The 18,041-nt window shown below is 39.6% G+C and overlaps 1 protein-coding gene across 1 annotated transcript in view; it reads left to right on the forward strand.

The window, feature by feature from the left end:
• hmcn1 (hemicentin 1) overlaps window positions 1–18,041 on the forward strand; it is an 85,593-nt gene that overhangs the window by 50,095 nt on the left and 17,457 nt on the right. The window contains exons 34-70 of the mRNA XM_072389137.1: window positions 1–170; window positions 389–543; window positions 1,739–1,862; window positions 2,042–2,143; window positions 3,292–3,468; window positions 3,577–3,728; window positions 4,066–4,189; window positions 6,341–6,516; window positions 6,704–6,800; window positions 7,204–7,326; window positions 7,444–7,599; window positions 8,122–8,403; window positions 8,498–8,665; window positions 9,033–9,146; window positions 9,330–9,416; window positions 9,504–9,695; window positions 9,821–9,994; window positions 10,078–10,191; window positions 10,316–10,461; window positions 10,543–10,693; window positions 10,885–11,082; window positions 11,167–11,280; window positions 11,369–11,556; window positions 12,304–12,400; window positions 12,587–12,748; window positions 12,945–13,058; window positions 13,162–13,364; window positions 13,446–13,527; window positions 13,643–13,774; window positions 15,461–15,610; window positions 15,793–15,949; window positions 16,190–16,314; window positions 16,447–16,630; window positions 16,975–17,072; window positions 17,162–17,440; window positions 17,535–17,731; window positions 17,903–17,984. Coding sequence (XP_072245238.1) covers window positions 1–170; window positions 389–543; window positions 1,739–1,862; window positions 2,042–2,143; window positions 3,292–3,468; window positions 3,577–3,728; window positions 4,066–4,189; window positions 6,341–6,516; window positions 6,704–6,800; window positions 7,204–7,326; window positions 7,444–7,599; window positions 8,122–8,403; window positions 8,498–8,665; window positions 9,033–9,146; window positions 9,330–9,416; window positions 9,504–9,695; window positions 9,821–9,994; window positions 10,078–10,191; window positions 10,316–10,461; window positions 10,543–10,693; window positions 10,885–11,082; window positions 11,167–11,280; window positions 11,369–11,556; window positions 12,304–12,400; window positions 12,587–12,748; window positions 12,945–13,058; window positions 13,162–13,364; window positions 13,446–13,527; window positions 13,643–13,774; window positions 15,461–15,610; window positions 15,793–15,949; window positions 16,190–16,314; window positions 16,447–16,630; window positions 16,975–17,072; window positions 17,162–17,440; window positions 17,535–17,731; window positions 17,903–17,984 — 5,546 coding nt within the window. The remainder of the gene's footprint in view (window positions 171–388; window positions 544–1,738; window positions 1,863–2,041; window positions 2,144–3,291; window positions 3,469–3,576; window positions 3,729–4,065; window positions 4,190–6,340; window positions 6,517–6,703; window positions 6,801–7,203; window positions 7,327–7,443; window positions 7,600–8,121; window positions 8,404–8,497; window positions 8,666–9,032; window positions 9,147–9,329; window positions 9,417–9,503; window positions 9,696–9,820; window positions 9,995–10,077; window positions 10,192–10,315; window positions 10,462–10,542; window positions 10,694–10,884; window positions 11,083–11,166; window positions 11,281–11,368; window positions 11,557–12,303; window positions 12,401–12,586; window positions 12,749–12,944; window positions 13,059–13,161; window positions 13,365–13,445; window positions 13,528–13,642; window positions 13,775–15,460; window positions 15,611–15,792; window positions 15,950–16,189; window positions 16,315–16,446; window positions 16,631–16,974; window positions 17,073–17,161; window positions 17,441–17,534; window positions 17,732–17,902; window positions 17,985–18,041) is intronic.

Consider the following 18,041-nt stretch of genomic DNA (forward strand, 5'->3'; position numbering starts at 1 on the left):
GTGGTATAAAAATGGAAAACCAGTCAGACAAGGTGAAGGGTTGCGTATTGCAGCCAGCGGACGACGGCTGGTTGTTTCCCGCGCTCAGGTCTCTGACACAGCTCGTTTCCAGTGTGTGGCCACCAATGAGGCTGGAGACCACAAGAGGGACTTCAGTGTGGTAGTCCAAAGTAAGAAATAAAAGTACTAGAAGTAAAAAGAACATTCTCGATAATTTTGCATATGCTGTGAGTTTAATCTAAGTAACATTTACTCTAAATATAAGCTGCAGGAAATCTTCCACTTTTGGTAAACATATCTTTTTGCCATTTTGATGTTCTGCTTTTTTCCACATTTACAGTTGTTAAATGTTTTTACAAAAATAAGTATATTTTCTGCACCTCTGCAGTTCCTCCATCTATCCGTACGACTGGTCCTGCTGAACGTTCAGTGATTCTTCACAATTCTATCAGTTTGGATTGCTTCTCTAGTGGCATCCCTCCACCAAGTATCACCTGGCTTAAAGATGGCCGACCAGTTGACACAACAAAGGAGCACCTTAAGGTTGGTTCCTGATCGACAGTTCTTGATTTTAAAAAAGACATATCGGTAAGGCATGTAGATCTGCAGGCATATGTGCACATATTTGCCCCAGACATGCAATGAAAATAGTAGTAACACTTTATTTCAAGGGGTTTCTTTAATTCAGTCTGTTATTTTTAATGGTAATCTGTTAAAAAAACCTGGCACAACAGGCCCAGTTGTCAAACTAGAAGAAAATAGTTTACTTTTTGATGTTTCCTTTGAATAGATCTTCCCAATCACATTGTGTCCAATCCAAAGCATGTTGTACGTTATTATGTGATCCATTCATACTGGGACTATGATTCACAAACTTAGCGTCATACAAACTGCAAACTGACTTCTTTTTGCAACCAAGAGTCCCCTGCTGGCCATCAGATAGAATGTAGGTTGAAGGTAATTTAGCACTGGCTGCAGTTTTCGGACACTGTATACATTGTATACATTATATCTTTTGATGGACCGTTTCTTTTATATTTTTTTTATCGTTGGACATTGACATTGATGTGGTGTTTTTAAGCAGCAAAACATCAAGGTGAAGATTGTGTTACTAATTTCAGTTAGTCTGTCACAGGCAATTTCATATTTGTGGAATTAAACTGTTACCAGACAGTTATACATTTCTTAATTATACTATACAAACAATACAGCATGACTCATACAATATGATACTGTACAAAGTATATATATAATACAATATCCCATATTTTCCCCTTTAGGGAAATTTGTCTTGGGCTTAAATGCTGCGTCAATAGATGCCTTGACATTTGCAGCAGAAGTTTATCATAATGATAGATTGCATAAAGTTCCCAGTGTCATACATTTTTGTTGAGCTAAATAACACATATTGCGGAGCTGCCCAATGATTTAAAAAAACAAAAAAAAAACATGAAAAGATTCACTCAGCTTCACTCAGATTTGTTTAAAAGTTTAATAGAGGAAAGCACAAAAGAGCTTTTATCATCGGTGGTTTCATCTGTTAGAGGGCAAAAACTTGTATTTTGTATGTAGGATATGGTGATAGGTCAGTCAGTATCCTCTGAGATGTAAATTGTCTGAAAGAGGTAGTATTCACTCCTTCCTGTCACCTTCAGAGTGATGTGTGTCAGATGAACAAGTTTAATTTTTGATAAGTAACTCTCAGTGTTCTGTGTGTCTGTACCTATAACTACCAAAGCTGCAGTCGGCAGGCAGAACTCTCAAGATCACAGAGGCGAGACTTGAAGATTCAGGGAGATACACCTGCCTGGCCACCAATGCAGCTGGTGAAGCTCAACAGCATATTCAACTCAGTGTCCATGGTAATTCACAGAAACACCACACAATTTCTCAACATGTGTCCCTTGCTTCACTCATCTTTTGGCTTCCGTGGTACATCTTTAGTCTCTCTCCTTTGTGTTATCAAGAGACTAGGTGGAGATTTGTGAATATCATGTAATAAATTGTTGTACTTCCATGTAATACTGTATGTGTCTCTCAGAGCCTCCTATAATCGCCTTCTCTGGAGAGATCATCAACCAGACCATTTTGTCAGGCTTTCCCACTGAGCTTGAGTGCAAGGCCACAGGCAGCCCATTGCCTGGTAAGACTACTCATAAAACAATGTTTAATGGCAATAGAACACAAAACACATCAAAAGCTGAAAATGTTAGCTCATCTTCAATTTGATGGCAGCAAATTGTTTTAAAAAAGTTGCGATGGGAACAACGAAAGACTGGAAAAGTAAGTGATACAAAGAAGAAGCTGGGGGAACATGTTGCAACAGGTCAGTAACATGTTTGGGTATGAAAAAGCACTTTAGAGAGGCAAAGTGTCTCATGGGTAAAGCTGGGCAGAGGTTTAGGAATCTGCAAAAAAGTCAGGAGCAATTTCAGATTCGTAAAGTTGCAAGGACTTTGAACATTTCATCATCTACAGTAGATAATAACATCAAAAGATTAAGAGAATCTGAGGACGTCTCTATCCACAAGGGACACAGCCAAAAATGAATATTAGATAACATGATCTCCGGGCCCTCAAATGGTGCTGTATTAAAAACATGCGTGTTAAAGATATGTCTGCATGGGCTCAGAAAATCACTGTCTGTGAACACAGTTCGCCATCTGCAAATGCAAATTTAAGCTCTTCCTGCAAACAAGAAGCAGTATGTGATCATAACCCAGAAACACTGCTGTATTCTTTGTACACAACTCGTGTAAAACAGACTGAGAGCTGTTGTGGTCAGACAAATTGAAATTTAAAATCTTCTTGGAAAACCAGAGATGTTGCGTCTTCTATCTAGATCATAGAAAAGAGGAGCCGTGCGTCTTGTTAAAAGTGCTACAATGTCTCACTATAAACATTTGATGTGCATTTATGTTCTGTAGTGAATGAACTATTTATCTGTAAAATATGTAAATCATTGTATTTCATTTATATTTGACACAGAGTCCCAGCTTTACTTTAATGGTGCAACAGTGACATTACAGACTGTGCAATTTGTGAAAATCAACCCACTTCTCAATTAACTGATCACCTCAATAAACAAGTTAATGGCCTCTGTCTCTAGTTGAAGACTACTCAATACAACTTGAAATAGATTATGGTTGCAATTAGAGTACACCTGCAGATTGCTGCTTTATTAGAGCATTTTATTCATCATGTCCAGTTTTCAATCAATGATTTATTTTACTGTCTTTCTTATTCATTTTAAAATGAATTAATGCTTCATGTAAAACTCCAATGCCTCAGCTATCACTTGGTACAAAGATGGCCGACCTCTGACCGGTGCAGCTGGTGTGTCAATGCTGAAGCAAGGCCAGGTGCTGGAGATTGAGAGAGCACAACTGTCTGACGCTGGAATGTATAAATGTGTCGCTGTCAACGTGGCTGGAGCTGCAGAGATACTTTACAGCCTACAGGTGTTTGGTGGGTGTTGTTTTTTAAACATTCATGAAACATATGTTTGCTGCGTTTATCCAGTTATGATAAATAAACAATGGTACCTCCAATGTCTTTCATTCTTGTGCCTTACAGTGCCTCCGATTATCTCCAGCCAAGGTGGTACAGTTACAGTCGTGGTGAATGAGGCTGCCAGGCTGGAGTGTGAAGCCTCTGGTGTTCCCATGCCCAGTCTCACATGGTTAAAAGATGGCAGCCCTGTGGCGAGTGTTTCACATGGCATACAGGTGCCCATCAATTCATTGATCAATTCATTGTTTTTTAAATCAAGGATTGATCCAAACATTTTTTGGTGCAACTTTGATGAGACCAAAAGCAAGTTTATAGATACACGTTATCAAAACTTCTATCACTATCATCATGTAGGTAGGCTAAAAAAACATGCATGTTTTTAATGGTGCAAAATGTGACATAATGTATCCCCAGATTGTAATATATAGAATATTTTAGTTTTTGTATATTTCTGCAGGTGACTTTTTCTTTTTACATCTCTGTGTTGTTTGAGTGTGTGTGTGCGCTGATTGCTCTGATCAGGCCTGTGACCAGTTCCTCTCTTTCACTCAGGTGTTGTCTGGTGGTAGAGTGCTGTCTCTGAACAGTGCACAGGTTAGTGATACTGGAAGATACACCTGTGTGGCTGTAAACGCTGGAGGAGAACAACAGAGAGAGTACAGCCTGAGCGTTTATGGTGAGAAAGTCTCTGTTTGCCAGTTGTTGTCCATACATACGTGTATGGACGAAACTTCACTGTACAAAAACACGTTAATATTCTGTAAAAGCAGCCTTTTATGATGTTGTGTGTGATTATTATTTAGATTAAAGCTGACTTAAAGTGGACTAAGCTTAGAAATTATTCAACTTCTTCTTCTTTAAGATTCACAGCAAAATTTGCTATTTAATGCTCTTAATGTACATTTCATAAAAACTTAATCAAATTGTACAACCCTTTTTTTTTACTATACAAAGGCACAACAATTAGTATTTCCCCAAATAAATAATTTGAACAAACTTGCCACAACATCAACAAACAATGAGCTTATTTCAAGTGTTAGTCTCAGTCAAAGTGTGTAATCGCGGGTTTCAGTCCCCTAACCCCTGCTTTGACATTTGGGAGTAGATTCTTCTTTTTGTTTACTTCTGGTTTACAGAACCCTTTTTAATCCAACAATAACATAGCTTTCTCCATCATCATGATTCAAACCTTGAGAAGATGCCACACTAAATTAGAATAGAGTCAGTTTGTTAAGAAACATCTTTAAACATTTGACAGCTTCGAGATAAACTTGAAATTGGTATTCAGATTCTTGCAGGCACTGATTCCCTCTTCTGGAGAAAATATTCCTGTTCGTGTCTCTAGGGTCTTTTTTTTAAACTAACAAATGATTACAGCTGTCTGTACTGTGTCTCTCAGCAGAGCTCCAGACTAAACACAAAAACACATGTATTCAAATCCTAATACAACTGACAAAGGCCTTGAGTAAAATATGTTCATGTGGAGGGAATATGGTTTGACTGGGGTTCAGTAAACCTTGTCAGATCCCCTCATGGGGCTGAGCTTGATGACAAATATGTTATTATACAGGTCTTACCAAACCTAATGTAACAGATCTTGATTAAAGACAAGAAGTTTAGATGTAGGAATTGTATTTTCTGTGCTTGTCTGTGTCTATCCATGTATGTCTCGTATAAATAATGTATGCATAATGACATTTGGTTTAAAAAGAGAAACGAGCTTGTCCTCAGAGAGGCAGATTTCTAGATTGTTTGGCTTAATTGCTACCATTTTTAAGCAGCTTCGTGTGTCTGGCCAAATACTGAGCAGATGGCCTGTTTCTGTCCTTCCACAGTGACTTGTGGTTTGTCTTCCAATTAACATGAGGTCATGGAAATAGATCTGAAGTTTTTTACTAGACCAGGCCAGAAAAAAGGTGGACTGTCCTTTGTAAGAATGATGAACAATGCCTGTTGAACTAGATGATGTTTTTAGTCCTTTAATGTCTTGTTCTTTAATCTGATAGAGCACACTTTTCAGCGGCCATACTACATTTGTGGAGGTTAAAACTGCCTAAACTGTCTGTTCCGCCTGGTTTAGGTTTATGTAGTGCTAAAAGTAAGTGCATGTCATGCCAGTACTTTTTTAGATTTTGATTATCTCACCATTTCATCAAGTGACATGTCAACCATGTGTAAAACATTGATTCTTATTGTTATTACCCCAAGGAAAGAACGTTTTCCTCATTGTCTTTTTTTTCTTAGTGAGGACATTAAAAGGCTAAGGATTTCTGTCTTGTGTTAAAATACAGATGTGATTATTCACAAGTTGATGCTCCACAGTTGTTAGCTAATTTCTCTCAAATGGTTTCCCTTTTGTAGTCTCACAGGTGTTTGCTTTATTCTCAAACATTTAAAAGCCAGATGCACAGGATATTCATGTTGTGAAAAATCCTAGCAACACGCGTCTTTGTTGTCTGAGTCATTTCAAATTTCACTACTTCTTAGCAATTTCTCGGGAGATTAGGTCTGATAAACATCTGGGAAATTAAGCTGCCCCAATTCACAAGCAAATGTAGAACTGGTTTCATGGTGTTATTACATTCTAGGTGTCTGAGCATTTCAGGAAGCAATTTCTTGGTTCACTCATGAGGTAATCTGAAGAGTTGCCTGCACAGAACATGACATAGCAGATTTACTTTTACATTAACCTACATCTAACGTTAAAGAGCATCAAAATATCCACCTAGAATTATTGGGAATTGTTCACACCATAGATGTGATTTTGTCTGAGAATTTATTCAATCACCAAAACATTTTCAGTGACTTGGCTTCATGTCTGCCACAGTGCCACCCAACATCAAGGGTGAGGAGGTGAATGCAACAGTAATGCTTGGACGTCCAGTGGAGCTGCACTGCCAGAGCAATGCAGTCCCTCCGCCTACACTCTCCTGGCGCAAAGATGGTCGCCCCCTCTTTATCAAACCTGGTCTGACTGTATCTGCAGATGGAAGTTTACTCAAGGTAGAGTATGTTAGAGGTTAATCGTTTCAATCAGAAACGCAGTTTGTGGTGCTCGCTATGATAAATAACCATTTCAATGATGACAGTTTCCTTTTTGGCATTGCTTCTTTTTTCATTAACTTCAGAGATGATATATTTGTGCATTATTTCCTAAACTTAAACAACTTTCTGTGAATCTAATTGGTAGGTTGATAGTGCCCAGGTTCAGGACGCGGGCAGATATACTTGTGAAGCCACAAATGTTGCTGGAAAGACGGAGAAGAACTACAACGTCAATGTGTGGGGTAAGTTTATCTTAATTTTCACCAATAACAGTTTGTGTGTCATTACCATATTCTTAGAAGTTAATTTTGACAAAGCAACAGTTAAATGTACTGTTGATTTTCAGCTTTATGTGGAGTTTGCCAACTCATCAGAGACCATAGTATGTGGTGTTTCAACTGACCTGAGGCAGGATGTACTGTATGTTCTGCAGTAACATTTATATTCACATCCACTCTTTCTATAATAAGTGTTGGATGTGAAAAAAGAGCATCGATCTGGCAAAGGAGGAATTATTTAGATACAAAGTTAGGTTTTAAGACCATATCAATACTTCTGCTTCTCTCTGTAAATTCAATGTAAAATCTACCAGAATGACTTAATGGGATTTGAGTGCCTCCTTTTGGTGTCATGTTGTCTTTGCAGTTTCTCCCAGTATCCACGGCTCAGATGAGGCATCTCCTAGGACAGTGATTGAGGGAAGTCTCATCACTTTGGTGTGTGAGTCCAGTGGCATACCGCCTCCCAACCTTACATGGAGGAAGGATGGTAAATGTGCACGTTTGTAAAAGACATTGGGACAAGAAGTTAGAGTCACAGCACAGATACTATGTGGACAGGATATTGAAGCACTTTAATTGTCTCCGTGTTTTCTGCATGTTTTAGGTTCTGAGCTTAAGTCAGATCAGCGGTTAAGGGTTTTATCAGGAGGCCGTCAGCTGCAGATCTCCAGTGCTGAGAGGACAGATACAGCCTCTTACACATGCACAGCCTCCAGCGCAGCCGGCACCACCTCCAAGGAGTACAGCCTGCAGGTTTATGGTACGTATACAACATCTAATCATCTACTGATCAAATTAATTTAATTTTCCTAATTGTTTTTATCACTGGAAAGAAAATCAAATGATAACTGTACTGTCAGAGAGATCTTCTCTGATGCAGGGTAGTGAAATCACTAAAATCCTGCTATTGATACATTGGGAATCTTTCCCTTTACACAAGGTGATGTGTAACACACACATATAGAGGGTACAGTCAGATAAGCAACAGTCCTCTAAAATTGAGAAGTATTTACCAAATACTAAGGGTATGCCTCCTTTTGACAAGAGAAACAAATACTTTAGGTTTGGTGTTGATTACTTTAAGAACTGGATCTTTATATATTATTACTGACAACATGATTATATGTATATAGTATATATATACTATGCAAATACTGTATATCTATACATTTTAAAGCTATATAACATGTAATCATTTGGAAACACTGTATAGTTACCAAAGTTTGCTGTGCTATTTTGGTTACTTGAATGAAACACAGCTCACCGTCTTTTCTCACTTTAGTTCGCCCTTCCATCAGACGCAGTGAAGGCGACAATGAGGATGTTACGGTGACAAAGGGGAGTGATGTGACCATACAGTGTGCTGCAGAGGGCGTTCCGAGACCTGCAGTCACATGGTTGAAGGATGGTAGACCCATCACAGGCCAGCATGGTGCAAAAATCCTAAACGAGGGGAGATTGCTGCAGATTAAAGATGCTAAGGTGTCAGACACAGGACGGTACACCTGCATCGCTGTTAATGTGGCAGGACAGGCAGACAGCAAGCATGACATCAGTGTGCATGGTATGGATTTGTGATTGTTTTAGCTGATTTTTGTTATTCATTTAAGTAATAATACCTGAAGTTCCCTTCCTTCAACTCGTCTTTCATCATTCAGTCCCACCGAGTATAATTGGTCAGGTGCAGTTTCCAGAAAATGTGAGTGTTGTGGTGAAGAATCCTGTTGCTCTGAGCTGCGAAACTTCCGGTATCCCTCTTCCTGTTGTCTCCTGGCTAAAGGATGGTCAGCCAGTTAAGGCAACTAGCTCAGTACGGATCCTCTCAGGTCAGTTTGTGTTCGACCATTTGAGTATTGACGGAGGAAGAGATACTGATATTGTCATGTCAAAAGCTCATAAAACACATCAAGAAAAACGAATTGAGGGTTTGACTGGAACTAGTATTTGTCCCTTATTTTCTCTGAACTTTTTTAAGAGCCCTTGCACAGCAAAGCCTCAATTGGTTTTAAATCTAATTAAACTTGTTTGTAAGCGTTTAATTGCTGTGCAATTAAATGTGCCAATCCTTTGTGTTGATTGATCATTGTCTATAGAGGGAGGTAATGTGCTCTCACCAGGCTTTGGATATTGTTTACATCTTCTTGGAAAAGGACATATTTTCAGATAACTGCAACCGACCCATTTCACCTTTAGGTGGTCGGAGTCTTCGTCTGTTGCATGCTGCAGTTGATGATGCTGGAAGGTACACTTGTGTCGTTTCTAACAGCGCTGGAGAAGAAAGGAAGAACTTTGACCTCAACATCCTTGGTAAAGAAGCACTAGATGTCTATTATTGTCGTTTTTAATGTTATTCCTTAGAATTACTTCAAAATGTCCAGATTTAAGTCACTTTGCATTCATTCATTCAGATGTTTGTTTAGATTAAACTTAAAGAGAGATACAATGATCAGTGAAAGACCATGAGAACCATTTAACTGATTTGATTGACAGTTCCACCGAGTATTGTGGAGGAGGGAACTGTTGTGGATACTAAAGTAAAGGAGAAACACAACATCACTCTTACCTGTGAGGCATCAGGTAAATGACACAATCTCCTAATGAAAAAAGTCTTGATCACTTCTGTTTTAAGTTAGTCTCTGTTAACTGCCTTTAATAATTTCCCAGGTAACCCTGTACCGGAGATTAAATGGTTGAAGGATGGACAACTTTTGCTGCCTGACAGGCGCCACCAAGTGTTGTCTCATGGCCGCTTTCTCCAAATCTCTGAAGCCCAAGTTTCAGACACCGGCAGGTACAGCTGCCTGGCGTCAAACAGTGCAGGAGACCGCAGCCGCCATTTCAATCTCAATGTCCTGGGTACAAAGACAACTCTACTTTATCTTCCTGGAAACATTTTATAAGTGAAACAAGCAACTTTTTTAAAAATGCAGTCATAGCCATAATCTCATCAGATGTGTGTTCCTACTCTTTTTATTTACCAGTTTCTCCCACCATTGCTGGGTCAGATCCTGACATTTCCGCTGAGGAGGTTACGGTAACCCTGAGCAGCCCCACCTCACTGGTGTGTGAAGTTCAGTCTTACCCACCTGCTCTGATCACTTGGCTCAAAGATGGCACTCTATTTGAATCCACTCGCAATGTCCGAGTCTTGCCAGGTTAGAGATCTCATGTGCTGAAAAGAGACTTTATACATTAGAATTAGAATAGCGTGGTATATCTTTTACCTTTGCCTTTACAGGTGGGCGAACACTGCAGATTCTGAATGCTAAAGAGGAAGATGCTGGAAGGTACACCTGTGTGGCTACAAATGAGGCTGGAGAGACACTGAAACACTATGAGGTCAAGGTTTATGGTGAGAATTCTGCATCTATGAAAGCATGGCTATACATAAAAGTCATCAGATTTCTAACAATTACATTTTTACTTGAATTAAACATGTTGAGTCAGTGTTAACTTAAAAATATTTTTTACTCAAGTTCCGCCACAGATCAATAAGAATGATATTCCTGGTGAGGGACTGGTCCCTAAAGAGGTCAAGATCAAGATCAACAGTACACTGACCCTGGAGTGTGTAGCTCAGGCCTTTCCTTCCCCAGCACTGCTGTGGTATAAAGATGGACAGGTAGAGGTTAATAGTATTTGTCTTCATTTTGCTGTTTATATCTGTAGGAGATTCTTCTTAAAAGGCTTCTTTTTTCCACAGATTCTGCAGACTGATGACCACGTGTCCATCACAGCCAATGGCCGTATTGTTCAGATCAAGCATGCGCAGGTATCGGACACGGGCCGCTACACCTGTGTGGCCTCGAATATTGCTGGAGAGGATGAGAAGGACTTTGATGTAAATATACAAGGTGAACTGGGTTGACTGATGCTCACGGGTTAACTGAGACTAACACCAATAACTGCAGACAATATATTCTCAGGGATGAATCCAGAAGCATTTGCGTTACTGTGTTTCAACCCTCAAAACAAAAGGGTTTTAACAATAACAACAACAGGTTTTAAAAAATTGTGCGGTTAAAATATTTTCCACTCTTTTCAGTTCCACCTCATTTCAAGAGACCTGGTGGAGTTGGTGATGCCACATTTCCCACAGGGTTTGGAGGGGATGCTCGAGATGTAATACTTAACAACCCCATCTCTCTGTACTGTGAGACAAACGCCGTACCCCCTCCGACACTCACCTGGTACAAAGATGGACAACTGTTAACCTCTAATGACAAAGTTTTAATCCTGCCAGGTGAGACAGATGAAAAAACAGTGAGAAAGATAGGAAACAAGACAGAAAATAAGTTCATAACCATTCTTATTGTTTTATTCTCAGGGGGGCGAGTGTTACAGATTCCCCGAGCCCAGACTGAAGACTCCGGCAGGTACACTTGTGTGGCCATCAATGAAGCAGGGGAAGACTCCATCCAGTATGATGTTAGAGTCCTATGTGAGTTTTTGATGAGTTTAACAGTACTGGGGGGTAAAGTCTTTTTAAACTGAGCCACTTATGATATTGTATATCTATCCTGCACTAGTACCTCCGACCATACGTGGAACAGACAGCGACATGCCTGATGAAGTCACCGTCCTGGTCAACAAAACTACCCAAATGGATTGCCATGTGGATGGAAACCCCACCCCCAAGATCACCTGGTTCAAGGACAGCCAGTTACTCAGCTCTCAGGAGCCACATAGAATTATGTCCAATGGACGAACACTTCAGGTAACAACCAGGAAACGCAGACAGATTAGATGGGTTTCAGCGATACAACAGGTACAACACTATCAAACCATCAAGACTTCATGTAGAAATTCCAATACTTGAGTAAAATATCTAATAAAAAAAAAAAACTTGAATGTAGAATTTGTTTAGTTGACAGGACACAGAACCCTGCCATAAATGCAACCTGCAATGTTAGACTTTTGTGGTCCATTGCATTTTGGATAGGTGCTTTTTTTTCCTTTGTTTTCCTTTGTTTTTTATTTTAACTGTCGATTCAGTTTCGTTTCAGAGATGAACGGATTATGAAATTGTGGGCTGATACCAATACTGTCATTAAGACTAATGTTTTGGCTGATAGCCATTTGCTAATACTGATTGTTTTTGGCAATTTGTCATCCTTTAATATGAGTGAAATAAGAAAACATGCATTAAATTATTTAGGTTATTGTTACAAACAGTAAGTATATCATCCCTTCATCACTTTATTTTCGAATGAGCACAAATTCTTTCATAAAAACGTTTGACCTACCTTTATTATCACCTCTCACAAGAGAAAATCCTTTGTGTGAAAAACTTAGTTTTTGTAAGCTATTACAGCTTTCAGTCAAGATATTTAATGTTTTCAAAATTCACTTATATATGTATTATCTGTGAACATGGTATCTGCGGTTAACATTGCTAAATTGATAACAAGTAAGACGGTGTAGATTTATATTTTTGCTTATCATGCAGTATTTCCTCCATCAGGTGTTGACTGCTCAGGTATCTGACACAGGGCGCTATGTGTGTGTGGCTGACAATGTGGCTGGAAGTGCAGAGAAACACTTTAATCTTAATGTTCATGGTGAGTTATTTGAAAACATACTGGAATACCTTTTTTTGTTAAATTTGAGGAGTTGATCTGCCTTTTTGGACATGTGGAATCATGTCAGTATAATGAAGGAGACAAAATCTTCTGTTTTTCTGCTTCCAAGATAATTAGAAAGACGTTATTCGCTATATTGAATTCTGCTTTTTTTCTGCCTTGCAGTACCTCCCACCATTATCGGTGTTAGTCCGGAAAATGTGACGGTGGTGGTGAACAACTTTGTGTCTCTCTCTTGTGAAGCTTCTGGCTTCCCTCCTCCCTCACTGAGCTGGCTAAATGACAGGGGGCCCATCCGGGCTAACACTAATTCACTCATCATGCCAGGTACTGATAGGAGCTGTTTTAGGGTCACATTTTAAAAATTCAGTTTTAGGCTTCAGGAAGCAGGTGGCAACCAGTGAGGCTGGTTTACATTAAAAAGATGGTAAATGTTAGCATGATGTTGAAAAATTACCCAGATGAAACAACAACAGTCGATTACTTTAGATTCTGATTGTATTTTTTTCATTTGTGTCTTCAGGTGGTCGTACTTTACAGATTCTTAAAGCAAAAGTATCAGATGGGGGGAAGTACAGCTGTGTGGCCATGAATGCAGCAGGGGAGGCTTACAAACATATCTATCTCACTGTATTTGGTGAGTTCACATCTTTATTGTTTCTAATGTACCATAAGCTTCTGACTTTTAGGCCTTTTTTTTTTTATTAGTGACTAATGTTAATCTTTTCTCTGCTTTGCAGTTCCTCCCAGTATCCGAGGTAATAGCGGAGACTCTCCTGTGGTGGTTAATGTGCTGGTTGGCAAATCAATAACTCTGGAGTGTGAATCCAATGCCATCCCTCCCCCCACCATCACCTGGTACAAGAATGGCAGAGTGGTGACCGAATCAGCCAACCTGCGCATTCTGGCAGAGGGGCGGATCCTTGAGATTAGAGGCTCCGAGGTGCGAGATATCATGTTGTTTGTTGTGGTTTCCAAGAACTTGCAGATAAAAGAAACGTATTATGTTTAATCTTTTTTGCAGGTATCTGATACAGGACAGTATGTTTGCTTGGCCACCAATGTTGCTGGACAAGTGGACAAGAACTTCCACTTGAACATCCATGGTAGAATATGATAAAAAAAATTATTTTTACATCTGAAAATTCATTAAAAAAAACATGCTTTGGAGCAAACATTTCAATATGAAGAGTAGCATTAAAGAGATTTCTCCTTCTGTAGTTCCTCCCAGTATCGATGGTCCAGCAGTGGAGAGGGTTGTGGAAACCATCAGTAACCCAGTTTCTTTTGCCTGTGATGCTACTGGAATCCCTCCACCCAGTCTCACTTGGTTGAAAAATGGACGCGCCATAGGTAGGCCCTTGTAATAATGATAATAATTATGTTTTTTTTAAATATTTATCTGTATAGCACTTTTCTTGAGTTAGGCTGGATGTGTGATAAATGTATCGTTGCCAAAGGAATTTTCAAAAAGATTCAAAAAGTTTCAGGAAGGGATTTGAAGGTAGCTCAACTCTTCATGTGCCTGAGTTTATTGGGCAAAGAGTTCCATAAGATAGAGGCTCTAATGTGAGAGGCCCAATCTCTCTTTGTCACGAAATGTGATTTTTGAAGTGTTAGCAGGGCACTGTCTGTGTATCCTAATGGTAAGGAGGGCACATACCTGGTCTGAGGTGTAATTGTGGGCAAAGTCATTTAAAGATCTGAAGTGGAGCAATAAGATTTTAAAATCAAGACAAAATATAACTGAGCTAGTGCAGGGAGACAAGAGCAGGAGTGATGTGTTCATGCCTCTGGTCCTGGTAATTAGCCGAGCTGCAGCATTTTGAATCAACTGAAGGCGACAGAGGAAGCCCTAAATGATATCTGAATAAAGGGAATCACAGTTGTCAAGGCAAGAGTAGATAATCGTATGCATAACTTTTTGTATGTGAGCAGCTGAAAGGAATGTCCTGATTTTTAAGTTGGTCTTGAGCTGGAAAAATCAAAACTGAAAAATATGTTTGTTTTGAACATCAAAACAGAGGTTAGAACAAAATATTAACACTAGATTCTTGTGATGGTTTTTTAAATACTGCCAAGATTAGAACTAATAGGATGGACAGAATTTAGGGAATCAAACAGAATAACTTCACGCATATCATTATTGAATTTAAGGACACTTTGAGACATCCATACAAAGATTAGGCCTCTTGGATCTGTGGATTGTATTGTCATGTACAGCTTCGTGTCATCTGCATAAAAATGGTAGAGTACATTATGGGGTAGAATAAGCTGGAAAAGCGGTAGGATGTAAACAGAGAACAGAAAGGAGCCAAGCACTGAGAGTCCTATGGTACGTCACAAGTCAGCTGAGCCGTTGAGGAGGCAAAGTTACTCAGAGTATCTAAAAAGTTTCTGTTAGAGAGAAATAGGTGTAATAAGCTAAGAGCCGAATCCATAATTCCAACCCATGATTCTAAACAATGCAGAGAATGTTGTGATGGACTGTGAAATAACCAAAATCAAGGAGTATCCTCTATCTTTACTCAGTAACTGATAAATGGTTACTTTAATAAGAGCTGTCTCTGTACTGTGAAGAGCTCTACAACCAGACTGGAAGCTGTTATCATTCATGAATTATATCAACTGTGCAGAGATGACTTTCTCCAGATCCTTAGATATAAAAGACAGTTTGGAGATTGATCTATAGTCACTTAACACTGTTTAAAACTGACAAGAAAGAAATCAGAGGCCAGAGACATATTCAGAATTTTTAAGATACTACCACAGGTTTAATATAGTTTACAGTTGATAGACTTTAAGGTGTTTGCAAACACATAAACAGCAGAAGCATGTTTGTTATCGTGAATGTCCTCCTGAGAAAAGAGATTCATTGTTATTTTATAATCAAAATACCAGTTGACTTTTACCAAATGGGAACAAACAAAAATAAGAATAAATCACATGGTATTACGTGGTTTGAGAAGAGGAATTCGGTACAGTGGCTTTGTCATTGTCATCTTGTAAAAATAAATTAACTTCACGTTTCCTTCATAGAGAACTCAGACTCTTTGGAGATGCACATCTTCTCAGGGGGCAGTAAACTTCAGATTGCTCGGTTGCAGCTTTCTGACAGTGGCACATTCACATGTGTTGCCTCCAATGTGGAGGGAAAAGCACACAAGAGCTATCACCTCACCATACAAGGTACATGCACATCTTTACTGTAAGTCTCAATCTATTGTAGAAAAAAGGTTAACATCTTTACGATTACACAGTATTGTAATCGTATTTTAACTAACTGGATAATCTAAATCCATTTATCATGACAACCCAAACATTTCTACCATCATCAACTGGATTTCTGCTAACCAAGAATTCGCTATTAGTCCCACCTAGTATCTCTGGATCTGAGATGCCCAATGAGATGGGAGTCCTGCTAAATAAAAGCATTGAGCTGGTCTGTGAAGCTCAGGGTACCCCTACTCCAATCATCCAGTGGCTGAAGGATGGGAAGGTCATCAACGTGGGAAACGAAGGCCTCAGGTACAGAAATTTGTGCTACTAAAGCAAAGTGAGAAAAGTTGGAATTTTGGATTCTGCCAGCCTAGATAAATAGCATTAAAAAGGCAAAGGTATGTAATTGTCAACTAGATATAGATGACATAACATCCCCACAATCTGCCTCCGGAAATTGACCTTTAATATTGATATGATATATTAATATTTTAAAACATTACTTGAATTGTGTTTCGGATAAGGGATGTTTGGTATATTCATACTCAGGGTCAGCCCTGATGGCAGCACACTCACTGTGATCCGAGCTAACCCTGCAGACAGTGGAAAATACACCTGTGTGGCCACCAATGCAGCTGGAGAAGAGGGAAGGATTTTTAATCTGAATGTATATGGTGGGTTTATTTCATTTTTCAAATTCACACCACTTGTAGCATCCAGTAAAGACGATATCTTGTTCATTCTTGTTGATGACATGACTAAGTTGTTTCCCTTTTACTGACATTACTTTCCATTTGCCAACACAGTACCCCCTTTTATACTTGGCAACAATGAGGCTGCTTCGGACCTGACCACAGTTCTGGACAGTTCTGTCAACATTGAGTGTGTTGCTACTGGATCTCCGCTGCCGCAGCTGAACTGGCTGAGGAATGGTCTGCCTCTGCCAGTCTCCTCCAACATACAGCTCCTCTCAGCTGGACAGGTGCTCCGGTAGGTCAGTGGACAGGGAAAATGAAGAGGAGAGTCTTGCCATAACTGAAAGTTGTGGTGTAACACATTCATATTTGTTATGTGAAATAGCAAATATTGTTAACTCTGCCACGAGATATTATCTTAAAACTTCTTTATTGAAAATATATTAGACTTCTATTAATCTGCTTTTCCCACCTTGACAACCATGCAACTACAAATAAATATCAAGTGGAAATTGGCACATTTACATATTAATCTATAATGCTAACAATACTGTTATCTACCCCCAAAATACTGTTTTTCTTCAGAAAACAAATAGTTGGTAAATTTTTAGTGAGACATTGTAACTTTAAATGTGTCAGGATCACACGAATCCAGGCGTCTGATGGTGGAAGCTACACCTGTGTTGCATCAAACAGGGCGGGGGTGGACAACAGACATTACAACATGCAGGTTCATGGTGAGTCTATTAATGCATACTATGGGAGATCCCCTGTGAAACTGATTAAAAAAAAACAAACAAATGAGCTCTTAAATGAATCTTTTCAGTTCCTCCTGGTTTGGATGGAACAGGAAGCACAGAAGCTGTGACTGTAGTCAAGGGAAACTTGGCTTCTTTGCTGTGTATTGCTGATGGCACACCAACTCCAACCACTTCCTGGCTCAAAGACGGACTGACTCTAGTCCCTGATCACAACATCATTCTCCTGAACCTGAATACCACTTTACAGATTAGCCAAGCCCAGGTTAATGACACAGGACGCTACACCTGCATAGCTAGCAACACTGCTGGTCAAGCTAGCCGTCACTTCAACCTGAAGGTTCTTAGTGAGTGAAAGATTATACTTCTGACTCTCTTTCAATTTCTGATTCAAAGACACAGGAAAAATTAATTTCACTTGGTTTACACTGTCATTGTCAGACCCTCCACACATTGAAGGATCTGGTGTAACATCAGAAGTATCCGTGGTGGTTAATAACGTCCTGGAGCTCCAGTGTGAGGCTACAGGTATCCCTGCACCCTCTCTGACCTGGCTGAAAGATGGACGCCCACTCCCACAGATAGACAGCCTGCGCCTCCTCCGCGGAGGAGAGGTGCTTCGTGTGGCCTCCGCACAGGTCAGTCACCTGAGTCCACTATGGTGAAATCCTCATAATACAGCATCATTTCATTTAATATTTTTACGCTTTGTTATAAAACACTGACACCATTCACCCACCAGATGTTGCACATGATAACACAATCCTTCTCCTCTGTTCCCATACTAACTCCCACTTTTTCACACTCAGCTGGAGGATACAGGCAGATACAGCTGCTTAGCCAACAGTCCAGCAGGAGATGATGATAAGGAGTTCCTGGTTCGGGTGCATGGTGAGTAACAAAGTGATACATGTTGCATTATGCCATGTACATGATTTAGAGGAAAAA

The sequence above is a fragment of the Leuresthes tenuis genome, unplaced genomic scaffold (assembly GCF_036924035.1).
Source record: "Leuresthes tenuis unplaced genomic scaffold, fLeuTen1.0.hap1 SCAF_7, whole genome shotgun sequence".
NCBI lineage: Eukaryota > Metazoa > Chordata > Actinopteri > Atheriniformes > Atherinopsidae > Leuresthes > Leuresthes tenuis.